Genomic DNA, 17,755 nt, shown 5'->3' on the forward strand with positions numbered 1-17,755 from the left:
GTGTGTCTGGCCGCCGCAGGCCCAGTGCCACCTGGGGCAGTGCTGCTAGTTAGCAGGGTCCACGTGGGCGGCGTGGCGGCATAGTAGGGCTGGTCCTGCATTGCTCGGCTGGTTGCAGCCGCGGGCTGGGCTCCAGCTCCGGCTCCAGCCACAAGCCCTCCGCGCAATGAGCAGACCAGTGAGGTCACTGAGTAGTGGTGAGAGCCTTGAGGGGACTCAGCCAGAGCCGCCAGGCCCCTTGCCAAGGGCAGCCCATTCGTGTTGCCTCCTTTCCTACAACGTTCAGCCAGGTAAGAGGTTTTTTAAAAGTACTAAAAAAGTGTAAGACATAAACACAAACGGGTAGTGTTCAAGAAGGCGGCAAAATAGGTTAAAAGAAATTTGTAATAAGGTGATAATAGAAACTCAGAGGACAATGTGTTAACTTCCAGCCAGGTAAAAAGGTTATGATTGTAATAGATGAGCCAGATCTTGAAGGTTGAGTAGAATTTTCAAACTGGAAACATATGGTACTTAACTGGCCAAGACCTTGCACTGCTTGTGCAGAGCGGAAGAGTTGAACACCGAGGCACACCTGTGAGCACCAGGCTGGCCTCTGGCTGTCAGGGGCTGCTTTGTTCATTCTCACTACTCAGCTCTTTCTCAGATCCTTTAAACCAATAGTTGGCTGACCATGGTCCATAGGCCAAATCTGATCTTTTTTTCTTTTTTAAGTACACTTTTACTCGAATGTAGCCGCTCTTATGTGTTGCCTATTGTTTATAGCTGCTTTCATGCTACAAGGGCAGAATTGAATAGTTGTGAGTGTTGTATGGCCCATAAAGCCTAAAGTATTTACTGTATGGTAATAATTTATAGAAGTTTGCCGGGCTTTGCTCTAAACAGTAGCAAACATGGGTGCTTTCAGTTTTACCTCAGGTTCTTATGTTATCTTTCCTCTGCTTCATATTGATATGGTTCTTAAAGTTATTGATAGCTTTCTCCCAATTGTGATCAAGAACTTTTGTATACATGTTTAAAGGCACGCAGCTCATATATATAACTTCTTCCTTCATTAGGATGACACCCCCTTCCCCAATTTCAATAGAGCTGATTAGTCTTCACAGAGAAACCAGTGTTAACCACATTATATGAAACATTTTCTTTTTAATGGCTTCTTAGACTTCCTTTAGTCTAAGTCTCTTAATCCTACTAACATAATCCATTTTCTCCAGTAACATGCATATCTTGCAAAATATAGCTGATTTTCTCTGATCACAGAAACTGAGAAGGGAGGATCCCAGGAATCTGGTCAACTTCTCTTAGCAGCCAGCTGCAAGTGTTAAAGATTTTGAAGCTGAAAGACACTGATTATCAATTTCCTGCAGAAGCTATACCAGCAAGAGGGAGTGGGGGTGGAAGTTGAGGAAAAACATCATACACACAAAGTGGTGAGAGGAGCAAAATGAGTGAAAGATTTAAAAATAGCAGTTTTTTAGAAAAGATGGGAAATAATAGCACAAAGGAAACAAAGGCTGGGTGAATTTATAATGTGGAAGGATATGTCCTGCACCCTTTGTGATCCTTTATTTTTGCTAGCTGGAATAAGTTCCAGAACCTATTGTGGCCTGCAACCTCAATTTTGACTAGCATTATCTTAAGAATGAGCCAAGTACTCAGGAGACAAGAGACAATTTATAGCGTGAAATATATATGAGAAAATGATACCAATAGGCTATCTTTTAATATATGGTAGGAATAAAATTAGTGACAGTAGGTTAGGGATGTGTTGAGAAAATGAGGATAGCCAACAATTTAAGTGGATGTGATATGAAAAGGCTAATTCCGTTGGAGTGTAGAGGGGAAATCTCTGTGTTTAGAGAAGATGCATGTGTGATAACGGATAAATATGTGGATGAGCAGGTAATAACTCATTGTTGAGAAAGGAATTTAAAGAGGGTATAGTAAAGGCCATTTCCTTCCATATTAAATGAAAATTGTTTTATTGACATAGGTGTTTAATTTCTATAATACAGTACAGACCTGAAATATATTTGCCACTTAAATTTAGGTCGGCACATAATTTTCTGGGCATAAAAAGGAATATATACTTTTGTGCATCTCTGAAACCGATTTGGGAATTTCAAATTGAGAGGGGCTCTTGGGAACTCCCCATGGCATATGTAATTTTCAAACTCAAAAAAAAAAAAAAAAACCCATAGCTGATAGTTAATTTCCTAACATAATTTTTAGCCTTCTACATTTCTGGATTTCTCTAGCACTGATACGTTTCAAATTAATGAAAACTCAGTCTAGAAAATGTGAGGGACATTGACTGCCATGGTCTGGTCAAAGAGTATTTGGAAGTGTGGTAAGATTCTTTTTTAAAAAAATACCAGCTTTGGGTGGTGGGGATATATATCTCAATGGTAGAACATGTGCTTAGCACTAGCAAGGTCCTGGATTCAATCCCCAGTACCTCCATTAAAAAAAAATGTTTAAGTACCAGCTTTATTGAAGTATAATTCACAAACCATAAAATTTACATATTAAAGTATGTAATTCAGTGTTATTTAGTATATTCAGAGTTGTGTGACTGTCAGCACTATCTAAGACCATAACATTCTCATCACCCCAAAAAGAAACACAGTGTCCAATAGCAATCACTCCTCCTGCTCCCCATTCCCCAGCTCCTAGTAACTACTAATCTATCTTCTATCCCTATAAATTTCCCTGTTCTTGACATGGCATATGAATACAATCATACAACATGTGGATGTTGTTTCTGGTTTCTTTGATTTAGCATAATATTTTCAAGATTGATCAATGTTGAAGTATGTATCAGTACTTCATTCCTTTTTTTTTGACCAAATTGTATTCCATGGAATGAATATGCTACCTTTTGTTTATCCATTCATCAGTTATTGGGCATTTGAGTTGTTTCCACCTTTTAGCTCTTATGAAGAGTACTACTGTAAACATACATGTACAAGTTTTTGTGTGCATATATTTTCTTATGTATGTAGTTTTTTAACATCAAAACAAAGTATGTTATACAACAAAAGGAAACATTAGACCTTGTAATATAGATCAAAGTGCTTTGAAGGGATGTAGCAGTAAATATATATTTTATAATTATTTGTCAATTTTATCCTCAAAATTCTTGGGTTTTTTTGGCCTCAACTTTATTGAGGTATAATTGACAAATAGGAATTTATGTATTTAAGGTGTACAACTTGATGTTTTGATGTATTTGTACATTGTGAAATGATCACCACAACAAATCTAATTAACATATTCACACCTCATGTAGTTACCATTTGTTTTTATTGGTGAGAACACATAAGATTTACCCTTTTAGCAAATTTCAAGTATACAGTAGAGTATTGTTAGCTATAGGCATCATGCTGTACATTGTATCTCCAAAGTTTACTCAGTTTTGAGTGACTGAAACTTTGTACTCTTTGACCAGCATCTCCCTGTTTACATCTCCTCCCTGCCTATGGTAGCCACCATTCTACTCTCTCCTATGAGTTTGAATATTTTAGATTGTACATGTAAGTGAGATCATGTAGTATTTGTCTCTCTGTGTTTGGCTTGTTTCACTTAGCATGATGTCCTCCAGATTCATCCATGTTGTGACAACTGACAGCATTTCCTTCTTTTTAAAGCCTAAACAGTATTCCATTATGTGTTTGTGTGTGTACCGCATTTTCTTCATCTATTCATCCATTGATGAACATTGAGATTGTTTTTAACCCTTGGCTATTGCAAATAATGCTCCATTTTTACTTGGGATATTTGTCTTTTTGTTGTTCTGCAAGGGTTCTTTTATGTATTCTGGATATAAGTCCCTTATTGGATGTATGAATTACAAATATTTTCTCCCATTTTGTAAGTTGTCTTCTCACTTTCTTGCTAGTGTCCGATGAAGTACAGAAATTTAAAATTTTATTAAGTCTAATTTAACTATTTTTTGTAGTATCATATATAAGTAGTCATAGACTTTCCAGGTTATTAAGATTTATTTCTATGTTTTCCTCTAAGAATTTTAGCTCATACATTTAAATGTATTATCCATTTGAATTAATTTTTGGTGTTTGTTGTAAATTATGGTGTTATTTAGAGGTTCAAACTTATTCTTTTATATATAAATGTCTACTTATCTCAGAATTTTGTCACACTTATTGAAAAATCAATTGACCATAAATGTAAGAGTTTGTTTCTGGACATACAATTCTATTCTGTTAATCTATGTTTATCTTTATACCAGTACCACAATGTACAGATCAGCATTGTAGTAATTTTTGAAATTGGAAAATGTGAATCCTTCAAATTTGCTCTTTTTAAGAAATATTGTTGACCAGTATAGCACCTTTGAATATCCATGTGAGTTGTAGAATAAGCTTACTGATTTCTGGAAAACACAAACACACACACACACACACACACAAACCCAAAAGCTAGGATTTTTGATAGGAGTTGTATTGAATCTGTAGACTTATTTGGGAGTATTGCCCTCTTGAAATTCATGAAAATTGAGTCTCTTTCCATTTATATGTCTTTTTAAATTCCTTTCAATGATGCTTTGTAGTTTTCAGTGTATAAGACTTACAATTATTTTTAAAAGTTTATTCCTAAGTATTCTTTTTGATGCTTTGTAAACCAAATTGTATTTTTAATTTGCAGACTAGTCATTGCTAGTGTGTAGAAAGGCAGTCTATTTTTTTATATTGACCTTGTATCCTGCAACTTTGAAGTAAATTATTCTGATAGTTTTTAATGTATTCTTTGGGATATAAGATCATGTTATATGTGACTAGAGATCATTTTACATCTTCCTTTCCAACTTGGATGGATCTTATTTCTTTTTTCTTACCTAATTGCCTTGGCTAGAACCTCCAGTATAGTACTAAATAGAAGTGCAAGGGAGGATATTTTGTCTTTTTCCTAATCTAAGGGGAAAGCATTTAGTCTCTCTATTAAGTATGGTGTTAGTTGTGGGTGTTTCATAGATTGCCTTTATAAACTTGGGGAAGTTCTCTTCTATTTCAAAATTTTTTGGGTGTTTTTTTGTGAAAATGTGTTGTATTTTCTCACTTTTTCTATATCTATTAAAATGATAAGGTGGTTTTTGTCCTTTATTCTGTTAGGATTACAGATTACATTGGTTGATATTTAGATTTATAAATAAATATTTTGACAAACCCAAGATAAGTCACAGTTTTACATAGCGAATAATCCTTTGTATGTGTTGCTGGATTCAATTGGTAATATTTGGTAGAGTTTGGCCTATATACTCATAAAGGACATTAGTCTAGTTTTCTTGAATGTCTTTGGTTTTGATACTAGAGTAAAACTAGTATTATGGAAGGAGCTGGAAAGTATTCTCTCTAATTTTTGGAATGGATTGTGAAGAATTATTTTTTTAATGTTTGGTAAAATTCGCCATCAAAGCCATCTGGTTCTGGACATTTTTTGGTCAGAAGTTTTTGAATTCCTACTTCAATGTCTTGTTATTCTAGGGCTATTCAGATTTTCTATTTCTTCTAGAACCATTTTCAGAAGTTTATATCTTTCTGAGAATTTGTCCATGTCATCTAGGTTATCCAGTTGGTTGGCATATTTCCTCATACTCCTTTTTTATTGATGTAGAGTTGATGGTGATGTCCTATCTTTTATTCCTGATTTTAGTAAATTGAGATTTTTGTTGTTGTTTTTGTTTTGTTTTTTGCCTTGGTGAATCTAGCCAAAGTTTTCAGTATCATTGATCATTTCAAAGACAGTTTCAGGTCTGTTGATTTTCTGTTGTCTATTCTCTGTTTTATGTATTACTGCTCTTGTCTATGGAGGTTTAGGTTATTGATGAAAGGCCTTTGTCTTTTATAATATAGGTGCTTACTGCTGTAAATTTATTTCCAATCACTGCTTTTGCTGCATTCTGTAAGTTTTGATATGTTGAGTTTTAGTTTTCCTTCCTCTCAAAGTGTTCTCTAATTTCCCCTGAGATATCTTCTTTGACTCATTGGTTACTTATTGTTTAATTTACACTTCTTTGTGAATTGCCCACATTTCCTTGTCTTTATTCTTTTTTAAAAATTTCTAAACTTTATTGATATTCTCTATTTTGTGACATGTTGCCATATTTCTTTTAAGTCTTTAGAAATGTTTTTTTTTTTGGTCCTTTGAACATATTTACAATAATCGACTTATTTTCTTTCTGTAATAAGTCCAACATGTAGGTTTCCTCAGAGGCAGTTTGTATTTACTGCAACTTTCCTATGTATTGGCTATAATTTCCTATGTCTTTGGGTGTCCCAAGATTTTTTGTTGAAAAGTGGGCATTATAAATAATTTAGCCACTCTGGACACCACATCTCCCACAGGATATATTGTCATTGTTCTTTGTTGTTGTTATTTTGTTTGTTTAGTGAATTTCTAGACTAATTCTGTAAAAGTTGTTTTCTTTGTTATGTACAGCCAATCAAGGATTGTTCAGTTAATTTCGTGGTTCAGCTAATGATTGGGCAGCGACTTTCTTAAATTCATGAATTCCTATGTCTCACAGCTTTTGCAGAGTACCTCTATGTAAGTGTGTTGCATAGCCATGTCTTCAGTGTTCTACCAGGTAGTTTACAACTCTTTCTGATTTTAATTCCTTCTTGTACGGAGTCTCAAAGTCAGCCAGAAGTAACAGATAAGATCTTTCTCAAATCTTTCCTGGGAATGTACACCTCCTGCATGTTTGTGTAACAGTCTAGATTCCCAGGAATATACTGGAGCTTTTCTGATATCCTCTGAATATTTTGTGGGGGTTTTTTTGTTTGTTTGGTTGGTTTTTTGTTTAGCCTCTTATTAACCTTAAATCTCAGGTTGCTGTAATATTCAACAGTTGCAGCTGTTTTGTTGCTGTTGTTTTTGTCTGTCTGTCTGTCTTTCTTTCTTTCTCTCTCTCTGTCTCTCCCTGTCTCTTTCTCTCTCTCTCTCTTTCTTTCTTTCTTTCTTTCTTTTGAAGGGAGAGTGGCCAAACCCTGGGGAGAAAGTTGTTCATATAGAGTGAGCTCTGAATCAAGTCAATTAAAGACATGCCCTCATACTAGGCTTTTCTTCCAGACAAGACGCATATGAATAGTTCTCTGGGAATGGGGTTTTTGGGGAGCTTCAAACCCATTCTCCCTCAGTGGCTGTTAGGCTTATAGTTGTCACAGCTACCATAGTTGCAAGGCTCTTGTTTTTCAAAGAGAGAACAGATCTGGAAATAAGAGGTTGGGATTACAGTAGGTAAAAATGCCACAGAACCTGTTATTTGTTCAGAGAGTCAGCCTTTTTTTCTTAAATAAATACTCTGGATTTTGCAAGATTTTAGGTAATTTTCAAATACCTGAGGAATTGATTTTGACAATTTTCCCAGTGTCTTCCTTCTCTTTTTGAAGGAGTACATTTTTTGGAGGTCCTTAATCTGCCATTCTGAAAGTGATTCAGTACCATTAATCTTAATTTTTTCTTAAGTAATTTTCTAATAATTTATATCTTAAAGGTTTGTCAATGCTGTATACATTTCTTAAGACTTTCATATCACCATGATAAACTAGCTTTCCTTAAAATATTATAAACAGTATTTTTTGATTTGCTTTTTATTTCGTCCTAACAGTAAAATATTGTTTTCTTAATTCATTTGGGCTGCTATAACAAAATACCATAGCCTGCAGAGTTTATAAATAGTAGAAAATAATTTCTCACAGTTCTGGAGGCTGGAAGTCCCAGATCGGGGTGCCAGCATGGTCGGGTGTGGGCCCTCTTCCTGGTCACAGGCTTCTTGTGGTATCTTCACGTGGTGGAAGGGGCTGGGGAGCTCAGTGGACCCTCTTTTATAAAAGCACTCATCCCATTCAGGAGGGCTCTGTTCTCATTACCTAATCACCTCTCAAAGACCCCATCTCCTGATTCCATCACAGGGGGCATTAGGATTTAATGTATGAGTTTTAGAAGTTCGTAAACCTTCAACCTATAGCAGTTGGTTACTTTTCTTCTTTTTTTCAGAATGTGACTTGTTCATTCATTCCACATCAAGTTGGAGTCTTTAATGTGAAGCAGTTTATAGAGATTATTGGCTCAGTGGCAGATGAAACTTTGCAGTCGTCATCACTGAAACCTTTCCATCAGATATGTTTATATTTCAGTAGTGTCTGTAAATCTTCCACCAAGAAAGTTGTGATGAAAATTAATCCTGGTATGCTGTTGGGGACATTTATCCTTTATTTACTTATTTATTTTTAGTTAATATCAGGTTATCTTAACATACTAATGCTTAGCTGTATATATCAAATGTGGTCTTATCTAGTGGTCCTCACCTTTTGCATACGTCTAGGCCTGTTAAAACATATCACTGTCCTACATCCCAGGACTGATAATATTAAGTAGATCTCTGTTGGGACTCAACGATTTGCACTTCTAACATGTTTCCAGCAGATGCTGTGTGTGCCATTTTGAGAATCTCGCTTTGAATAATACTGGTTTAGTGATCTATAAAATTTATGGAATATTTAAATTGTTTTTATATTTTATTATTCTACTTTTTTGTTTGAGTCTGTAATATAAGCTGGTTTTGACCATTCTATGGATTTTCTTGCCGCTGCTTTTCATCTAATCCTCAGTTATCTTTTATACACTGAACCATATGAAATTGCTGATATTCAGCTCCCTTTAATGTATAAAAATATCACTTTCATATGGGCCAACCCACTTATTCAAATTGCCATGTTTTAGTTTTTATGTGTGCATTATTATTACTTATGCATGAATTATTTTGCTAAATTGTTTTATGTGGATCCATTTATTAAAATTGTATGTTCTAAATGTGTTTAGGGGTTTAGCTTTAAGTTAGAACCAATGTATTAATTAGTTCATAGAAATTCAAAAAGCCATATTTAAATTTAATATTCAATTCCCTAAAAGGTATATCCCCTTTGGTCAGTAATCCTACTGGACAGTTTGTAGTGGAAAACTTGGTGGAATACAAGGATCATGCACCTGTTGCAATGCTTCAGTCAACTGCAACGCAAATTCACAATCATAGCACAAATAAAGAGTTAATAAAGGATGCAATGATAGCCTTTCCCAATGACCGAGCTGCAAGTATCAGGTCTGGAGATGAGCATAAACATTTCAGGTAATGTGCTGTATTAAAAATCTGAAATTTTGAAAGATGCGGTAACTAACATGACATGCAGAGATCTTATCAGATCCTGCTGTAACAAATTAATGATGGTAATATTAATAACAATAGTAAAATTTTATTTCTCTTTTTTTGTTTTTACATTGGAGGAGTGGTTGTTGAATGCTACTGTATTTGCTTTATCTAACATCTTATCGTCTCTGTTGTGTGCTTGCCAGGACTTACAGATGGTTTACCAGATGATTCTTAAAATATGTTGTTGACAAGTATAAAAGAATAAAAGAAATAATCACTTTTAGAAATGTATAAAGTCCTCAGAGTAGTCATGTTCATTCATTATGGCTAAGAGCTTGAATTTATCTAAGATTTAAAAAAAAAAACTTTAAACTGTGATAAACCAGTCATCCTCATTTTCAGCATCATCTTCTTCATCCTTACCATCATCTTTTTTCAGTCCCTTCAGAGTCACATTACCAATAACCTTTCCCAAATTTAACTAAAACCTCCCCAGATAGGATCATAAGTGATAGTAAACCTCAATTTGAATTTATTCAAATTTGAAAGAAATTTCTACTGTGAAGGAAAAACTGGGCTGATCTAACAAGATAACTCACAAGTCTAGGAATGTGAAGGAGAGGCTGGACTGGGCTAACAAGATAACTCACAAATCTAAGTATTGGAATACTGATCTGAATTCTGCTAGACTAACTTGTAAATCTAGGTTAATTAGTGTTGGTTTGCTGTTCATGTTTCTTTTGCTAGCCAGCTGGGTTTTCAAAGATACATATCTGGCTTTGGAATGTTGGTTTGCTCCCTCCCCGCCTCCACTTTTGTGATGATGATGCTGCTAAAGCTGTTCCATGCCTATAGGCCAAATACCCCAAGCTTGTACTTTACCCTATAAAACCTGATGCGCATGTCTTGGAGGTGCTCAGAGTTTCGGAGCAGAAGCCCCTCTGAGCCCGCGGGCGTAATACATCTGAGTACTCCAACCCTCCGAGTGGTGCTTGTTTCTTGACTGGCCTGTTGTTTCCATAACACTACCTTGTCAGTGCTTAGTGAGAATAAACCAGTCATCCTGACATCTTTATCTGGACCATTTAGCTCAAGAATGGTTTTTACACATTTGAGGGCAAACTGGGTTTCTTTTCTTCCTGCTTGTATGTTACTAGCCAACTATCTAAACTTGATAATATCCCTGGGCTTTCTCTACTTGTCTCTTTACTTTGGGTGAATCTTCAAGCTGACTTACTTTTACAGCCATTTTCTTAAAATACCATTTGATTTTTTAGGCCATAATTGTTTTATTATCCACAGTTGGTAAATTCTGGGTTTTTATATAGTCTGTGTTATGATTTTATTTCACAAATTCCATCCACATGAGCCTTTATCTCTCTTTTTTATTTGACAAGTACCATAAAACACAGAAGTGTAAAAATTATTCAGACTCCAGTTTTAAATAATTATACAGTATAAAAAGAAAATCCATCCCACTCTGCAGAGATAGCTGCTGAAAACAATTTTTAAATGTATCATTTTCAATTCTCTCCTGTGCTTATACAAATATATCTATATAGAGATATAATGTGTTAATTTAACATTTACGTTTTGTTCCTAAGTCAGTATTAATCACATGGTGTAAAAATGCCAGGATTTTTTTGAAGGAGGCTAATAAGCATTTGCTTTTTATCCCATGGACATAATTATTTTCCTCAATTTATTCTTTTCCATACTAATAGAAATACAAAATTTATCCAGTTATTTTCTGGCAAGCAATTCATAACAAAAATTTAAGTAGTGAGATTTTATGATGCATTAGATTGTTGGTAATTATAATCGCTATCTTATTTTTTGATGTATTTCACCTTTTCAATATTTGAGAAGAAAGTAAGATAAGAAAATTTTTGTCTAATTTTTATTTACTGCTGTATGCCCTGTGTTTAGAATAGTGTCAGGTATATAGTAGGCACTCAGTAGATAGTTTTTTAAATAAATAAATAAGGAGGAATGTTTTATTTACATAGTAATTTTTGTCCCCTGTACTTTGCACATTAAAGAAATATCACCTACTCAAAGCTTCAGAGGTATTTCTTGAAGTTCATTCTTTAAGGAGCTGATAAGCATAACCAGCTCTTTGTCCCTTCAGGCATCTACTCTACTACTCCTTTCTAAGTCCCTCCTTTTCTCTTTGTTACAGACATGGGGACTTGAAGTGTCAGAACTATTTCTAGGTCATAAAGGTGGTTGAGGTTCCAGAGCCTGAAGAGAGATTTAAGTATATCAAAACTATCTTTGAATAACAAAGCATTTGTTTCACTTTTTGCCGCACTCTCTCAAAAGGCTTTAACTCAGTTAAAGCTGTCTTATTATAACCATTGAGGAATTGTTGAAAATGGGGAGAAATATTAGATTAAATTTCATTCGACTATATATGACTACTAGGTTTATACTTCTGAATTAATTATTGAGGGTGAGGATTTTAATGATTAATAAAATTTGCTGAAATTGGGGTAGACCAAGGGCAAAAGAAGTGAATACTTTTTGTTTCTATGGAAAAAAATGTAGGTGAAAGGAAGAACATGATCCCAGTTGAGTGAATATGACTTGCAGTTCTTTTTGGATTTTTTTTTCCTGTATAGATTTATTGTTGATGGATATTTCATAAGGTCTGAGATGTTAGGCGAATAGCATGATTTAACAAAAGAATTCATTACTCTCTATATATTTTTTCTGATTTTGGTCACAATGACATAAAAGTAATTAACCCTTAAGAAACACTAATCAGATTGAGACTAGTTCTATCTATAATCTAGAACTGCCCAAATTGCCTACTTGACTCATTCCCCAGTAATGGGTTGAGGGTAGGTACTATTACATCCCAGTGACTTTCGTGATTTTCTATGATTAGATTAATAAAACCATTAGATATCATTCTAGTTCTACATGTAATAATATCTTGATATATAATAGAATATGAAGGAAAGGACTACAACCTGTCCTTTTCATCATTCTGTGCCCAAGTCCTGTCTTAATAGGCACTCAATAAATACTGATTGAATAAATGAAAATATATATATATAAATATTAATATGAGTTGCCTCATATTGTAGGACAATTTTCACAAAGATTCCAAGATATACCTATGTGGATCCTGATTTTGCGTATACTGAATTTGAAAAAATAGATAAGAAAGCACATGAAAACTCTTACACAAGATACATTAAATATTTAAGAAATGTGCGCCTGCAGAAACAAGCACAGAGGTAAAGTTCACTTCCTCAGACTGTATGAAACAGATTGTGGTGCCTATAGAGCCAGACTTTTTTTTCTTTCCTCCTTAGTTTCTTTTTAGTGATTTAAATGACTTTTTAATCAGTGAAAAGAGCAAAACACTCAACTACTTTAACTGCAATTATTTTCTTTCCTTTTTTAAAAAAATATTTTATTTTCTAATGGAGGTACTGGGAATTAAACCCAGGACCTTATGCATGCTAAGCATATACTCTACCACTGAGCTATTACCCTCCCCTTCCTTTCTTGCTTTTGATTTGGGAATGTCTTAGGTGCACTTCCCCAGAAACAGACTTTGAGACAGGAATTCCAGCACATGTGATTTCTGGAGAATGTTCTTTTCAGAGAAGTCTGTACAGGATGAGGGAAGCAGAGTAAGGCAGGGGAGGTAACTCAGAAATAATGTGTTTCAAATAAAGTTTACTCTCAGCCCAAAGCCTAGGGTCTCTTAAGCATAAATTAAGACAGGAACACGTTGTTCCTGTCTTGTGCCAAAGGGACTTGTCTTTTGTGCTCCATGTCGGTCATTGACGGTGAGCTGTCCCTGGATGTGGTGGAGTGGGTGCAGCTTCTTTGGGCAGGTGTTGGAGAATAGAGTCCCCTCAGCAGAGGGCAATTTTATGCAGATTAGTGCTTCTGTCTACTTAAGTGGGTCTGAGTGGATTCAGTAACAGCATGCACTTTTTGGAATATTTGGATTTAATGATGCATTTTCTAAAAGACTTAGCCTCAATTATAATTATGATTTCAGTAGGAAACATACGTACTCATATAATGATATAGACATCGGATTACAACCAGCGTCAGGTCTAAAGTCACCCACACTCTCAGAAGCGGAAATAGAAGAGGAATTATCTTCAGCACAGTGTCGGATCAAATGTAACCAGTTGCTAAGTACCAGGAACATAGCATCCAAGGAGACAAAGTCTCTGAGAAGAAAGGCATGTGCAGTATTTTAAATTTTATTATACCATGAGAATTCTTAAATATCTTTTGTTAATGTTGAACAATTAATTTTAGAATAATGTAATTTCTTACAGGTTCTCAAAGGACTTAAATCAGAGCCATCTACAGCCCATGAAAAACATGATTGTGGCTTAATTTTGACACCAAAGCTAATTCATCAAGTGATTGTTGGTGAGAATCTATAAAAACCTACCGAAGTCTTTAGGTTTTTTTTAAAAAAAACAGATTTATTGAAGTATAATTTATATTCCATAAAATTTACCAGGTCCAAGCATGCAAGTCAGTGAATTTCGGTAAATTTACAGGTTTATGCAGCCATCATCACAATTCAATTTTATAATGCTGCTATTACCCTCAATGACAATAAGCAGTTGCTTCCTATTCCCACCCCTAACCCCGGGCAACCATTGGTCAACTTTCATCTCTATAGATTTGCCTATTCTGAACACTTCATGTAAAAGGAATCGTGCAATATGTGGTCTCTCTTACATTGTTTCTTTTACTTAGCTTACTGTTTGTGAGGTTCATCCATGTGGTAGTAGGTATAAATATTTTGTTCCTTTTTATATCTAAATAGTATTTCATTTTATTAGGAATATGCATTTTGTTTATCCATTTACCAGTTGATGGACATTAAGCTGTTTCCATTTTGAGGCTATTGTGAATAATGCTGCTATAAACATTGACATATAATTCTTTGAGTGAACATATGTTTGTATCTCTTTCGGTTATGAGTAGAATTGCTGGGTGATATGGTAAATTTGTGTCTAACTTTTAAAGAAATTGCCGAAAATTTTCCAAAGTAACTGCACCAAGTTACAGTCCCACCAGCAATGTATGAGGGTTATAATTTCTCCACATTTTCACCAGTAATTTTTATTTTCTGTCTTTTTGATTACAGCCATCCTAGTGGGTGTGAAATGTTATATCATTGTGGTTTTGATTCACATTTACCTATTGACTAAGTTGTTGAATATATTTTCATGCATTTACTTAGAGAAACAACTATTCAAATCGTGTATCTTATTTAGGAAAATGTCTTTGCCCAATTTTTAATTTGAATATTTGCCTTCTTATTATAGAGTTGTAAGAATTATTTATATATTCTGAATACAAGTCTTAGCAGATACATGATTTCCAAATATTTTCTCTTAGTCTGTTGGTTATTTTTGCTTTTAAAAATTTTATTCTTTTATAGCCCATGCTTTTCATATCATGTCTAAAAATCTGTAGCTAGCTCAAGGTCAAAAATATTTTCTATTTTCTTCTTAACATTTTATAATTTTAGATCTTATGTTTAGGACTGTAATTCCTTTTGAGTTAGTTTTTGTTTATGGTATAAGAGTCTAAATTCATATTGTTGTGTATGGATATTCAGTTGTCTCAGGACCATTTACTGAAGATACTATCATTCCTCATTGAATTGCCTTGGTACCTTTGTTGAAAATCAGTTGACCAAATACATCACGGTTTGTTTCTGGAATATTAATTCTGTTCCATTGATCTGTATATTTATCCCAATGATGGTTTTACACTGTCAATAAGGTGGCTTTATAGTAGGTTTTGAAATCAAAGTGAAAGTTTTCCAAATTTGCTCTTCTTTTTCAGGATTGCTTTAGCTGTTCTGGTGTAAATAACATCTTATTAAGACCCACTCTTTCTGTCTTATTCTTGGATCTCTCTTAATATTTCTGGTTCAACTGTCTATTGCTCACCCCAGCCTGTACTGAAACCTCATAATTCATGGGACCCTGGGGCAGAGTACACAGGAAGTTCTTGCCTCTGTAGTGGAGAATAATTATTACTATTCAGAGTACTACTGTGGACCCAGGTAACTTTCATAAAAGAAAGATCTGGAAGGACCAGTCTGTTTCAAAGTAAACTTCCCTCCAGAACAGAGCTCAAGAGTATTATAGGAATATGAAAATATCCAGCACCTAATGAGGTAAAATTCACTATGTCTGACATCCAAACATAGATTACAAGACATTAAAAGAAACAGGAAAGTACAACCCATAATAAAGAGAATTATTAATGAATTGAATCTACCCAATACTGATACATATGTTAGCATTATCAGACAAGGACACAAAACAGTTACTGTAAGTGTATTCTATTTATTCAAAAAGTTATGCAGAGATATAGAAGATAAGCAGAAATGATCCATATGATCTTCAAATTCAACACAATTCCAGTCAAAATCCCATCACAATCTTCTGTAGAAACTGACAGGCTCATTTTAAAATTCACGTGGAAACACAAAGTAGTTAGACTAGTCAAAACAATTTTGAAAAAGGAGAACACATTGGAGACAGTACTGCTTGACTTCAGGATTTATTATAAAGCTACAGTTAGCAAAACAGTATGTTATTAACATAAATATAGACCAATGAAACATAAGTGAGGTTCAGAACTAGATCTCTACATATTGGACAACTGAATTTTGACAAAGGTACAAAGGCATTGCAGTGCAGAAGGGATAGTAGTCTTTTCAATAAATAGTGCTGGAACATTAGAGTCACACACACACACAAACACACACAAAAGGAGTTTGTATCCATACCTTAACATCATGTGCCAAAACTAAATGGACTAGATCATAAGTCATGTGCCTCCCTCTTTCTAGAAGACATACAAATGACAAAGAAGCACATGGAAAAATGCACAACATTGTTAGTTGTTAGGGAAACACAAAATAAAACCACAGTGATACTACTATTAATCTATTAGAATGGCTAAAAAACGTACCATTTCAATTGTTGCCAAAGATGTGAGGAAACTGGTACTCTTGTACACTGCTAGTGGGAATGAGAAATTATACAGCCACTTTAAAGCAGTTTGACAGTTTCTTCTATATTTAAATACACATTTACGATGTTGTCTATCCATTGTACTCCCAGATATTTATCCAAAAGAAATGAGGGGATCTTTTCAGGCAAATGCTTATGCACAAATGTTTTAGCAACTTTACTAGCTTTAATAGGCCTTACCTGGAAAGAATCCAAGTGTCAATCAACAGATGATAGACAAACATTCACCTATAATGGACACTATTTATTCATGTAAAGGAATGGACTATTGACACATGAAACATCCTGAATGGATCTCCAGAGAACTTGATGAAACAAACCAGAGAAAACCCTTCCATGTTGTTTTACTCCAGTCAGATTAAACTCTAGAAAATGCAGACTGGTCTACAGTGATATAAAGTATTTAGAGTGGCAGTCTGGGAAGAGGGAATAGGAAGAATGGTGGGACAGAAAAACTGAAGGGTCACAGGAAATCTTTTTGGAGTGATGGATGTTGACTCTCTTCATTGTGGTGATTGTTTTGCAGGTGTATACATACATCAGCACTTATGAAATGCTACACTTTAAACAGGTATAGTTTATTGTATACCAGTTAAAATTAAACCAAGCTGTTAAAAAAGAAAAGCAGGATAAGGCTTACTAGTTATTAACATTATTACAATGTAAAAAATTTTGGCATTTAAAGGAGAAATCTTAAAACTTAAACAGTGAGTCAAGGGAAAGGTACCAATTTCTGTAAATTCTGGATAAGTGAACATAAATACATTGATGGAAGTGAAAAGGGTGTTGGAATACACACACTTGTGTACTGGAATGAGTTATAATTGGTGCTAATAATTTTGTCATGTAGTTTTCCATATAATCAGTATATATCTGTATTGAATTTTGGCCAGTAACCTCTGAACATCAAATTATGGACATTTAGATAAAAACTTGGTTAATAATTTCTGATATTATAATAAATATTTTAAGTACCATTTTAAACAAATGGACTGATTACAATATGGTATGAAAACTTAAAAAAAATAACTAAATGAACACATTTGTCAGCATTAAACTTAATAACTTACTTTTTTTTTTCAGGGCCCTCTGTCCTTAACTTTGGTGATGTTTGTGTGAACTCAACAAATACTCGTTTACTACATGTTATTAATATGCTCCCTATGCATATTTTGATCCAGTTAGATGTTAATTTGGTAGAACTTCGGAAAACCAACCAATTTTCCTATGTGATTCCACCTACAGCCAGTACTTATATTTCAGTGGTATTTGAATCTCCCAGCATTGGAAAATTTTGGAAGTAGGATTTATTTTCTAATTTCTATTTGCTAGAATCAAAGTGTCCTTTTCTTAAATATGTATTTATTTACCCCAATAATTGTTGTATATATTTAGTCCCAAAACATAGAAACTATATGTGCACCAATTTGTAGATTTGTAGATTCATATATCACTGGTAGTCTAATTAACATTTATAATTATTTTGATGTATTGTTTACTAAGAATTGTGGATGTCAATCAATTATAAAAGCAT

General features: G+C 34.3%; 1 protein-coding gene across 1 annotated transcript in view; it reads left to right on the forward strand.

Annotated features, from left to right (window-relative positions):
• Window positions 1–17,755, forward strand: part of CFAP47 (cilia and flagella associated protein 47) — a 423,400-nt gene that overhangs the window by 22,255 nt on the left and 383,390 nt on the right. Inside the window, exons 9-14 of the mRNA XM_074358969.1 lie at window positions 8,020–8,209; window positions 8,935–9,148; window positions 12,265–12,417; window positions 13,200–13,386; window positions 13,486–13,582; window positions 17,305–17,521. Coding sequence (XP_074215070.1) covers window positions 8,020–8,209; window positions 8,935–9,148; window positions 12,265–12,417; window positions 13,200–13,386; window positions 13,486–13,582; window positions 17,305–17,521 — 1,058 coding nt within the window. The remainder of the gene's footprint in view (window positions 1–8,019; window positions 8,210–8,934; window positions 9,149–12,264; window positions 12,418–13,199; window positions 13,387–13,485; window positions 13,583–17,304; window positions 17,522–17,755) is intronic.

This window comes from Camelus bactrianus, chromosome X, assembly GCF_048773025.1.
Source record: "Camelus bactrianus isolate YW-2024 breed Bactrian camel chromosome X, ASM4877302v1, whole genome shotgun sequence".
Classification (NCBI taxonomy): domain Eukaryota; kingdom Metazoa; phylum Chordata; class Mammalia; order Artiodactyla; family Camelidae; genus Camelus; species Camelus bactrianus.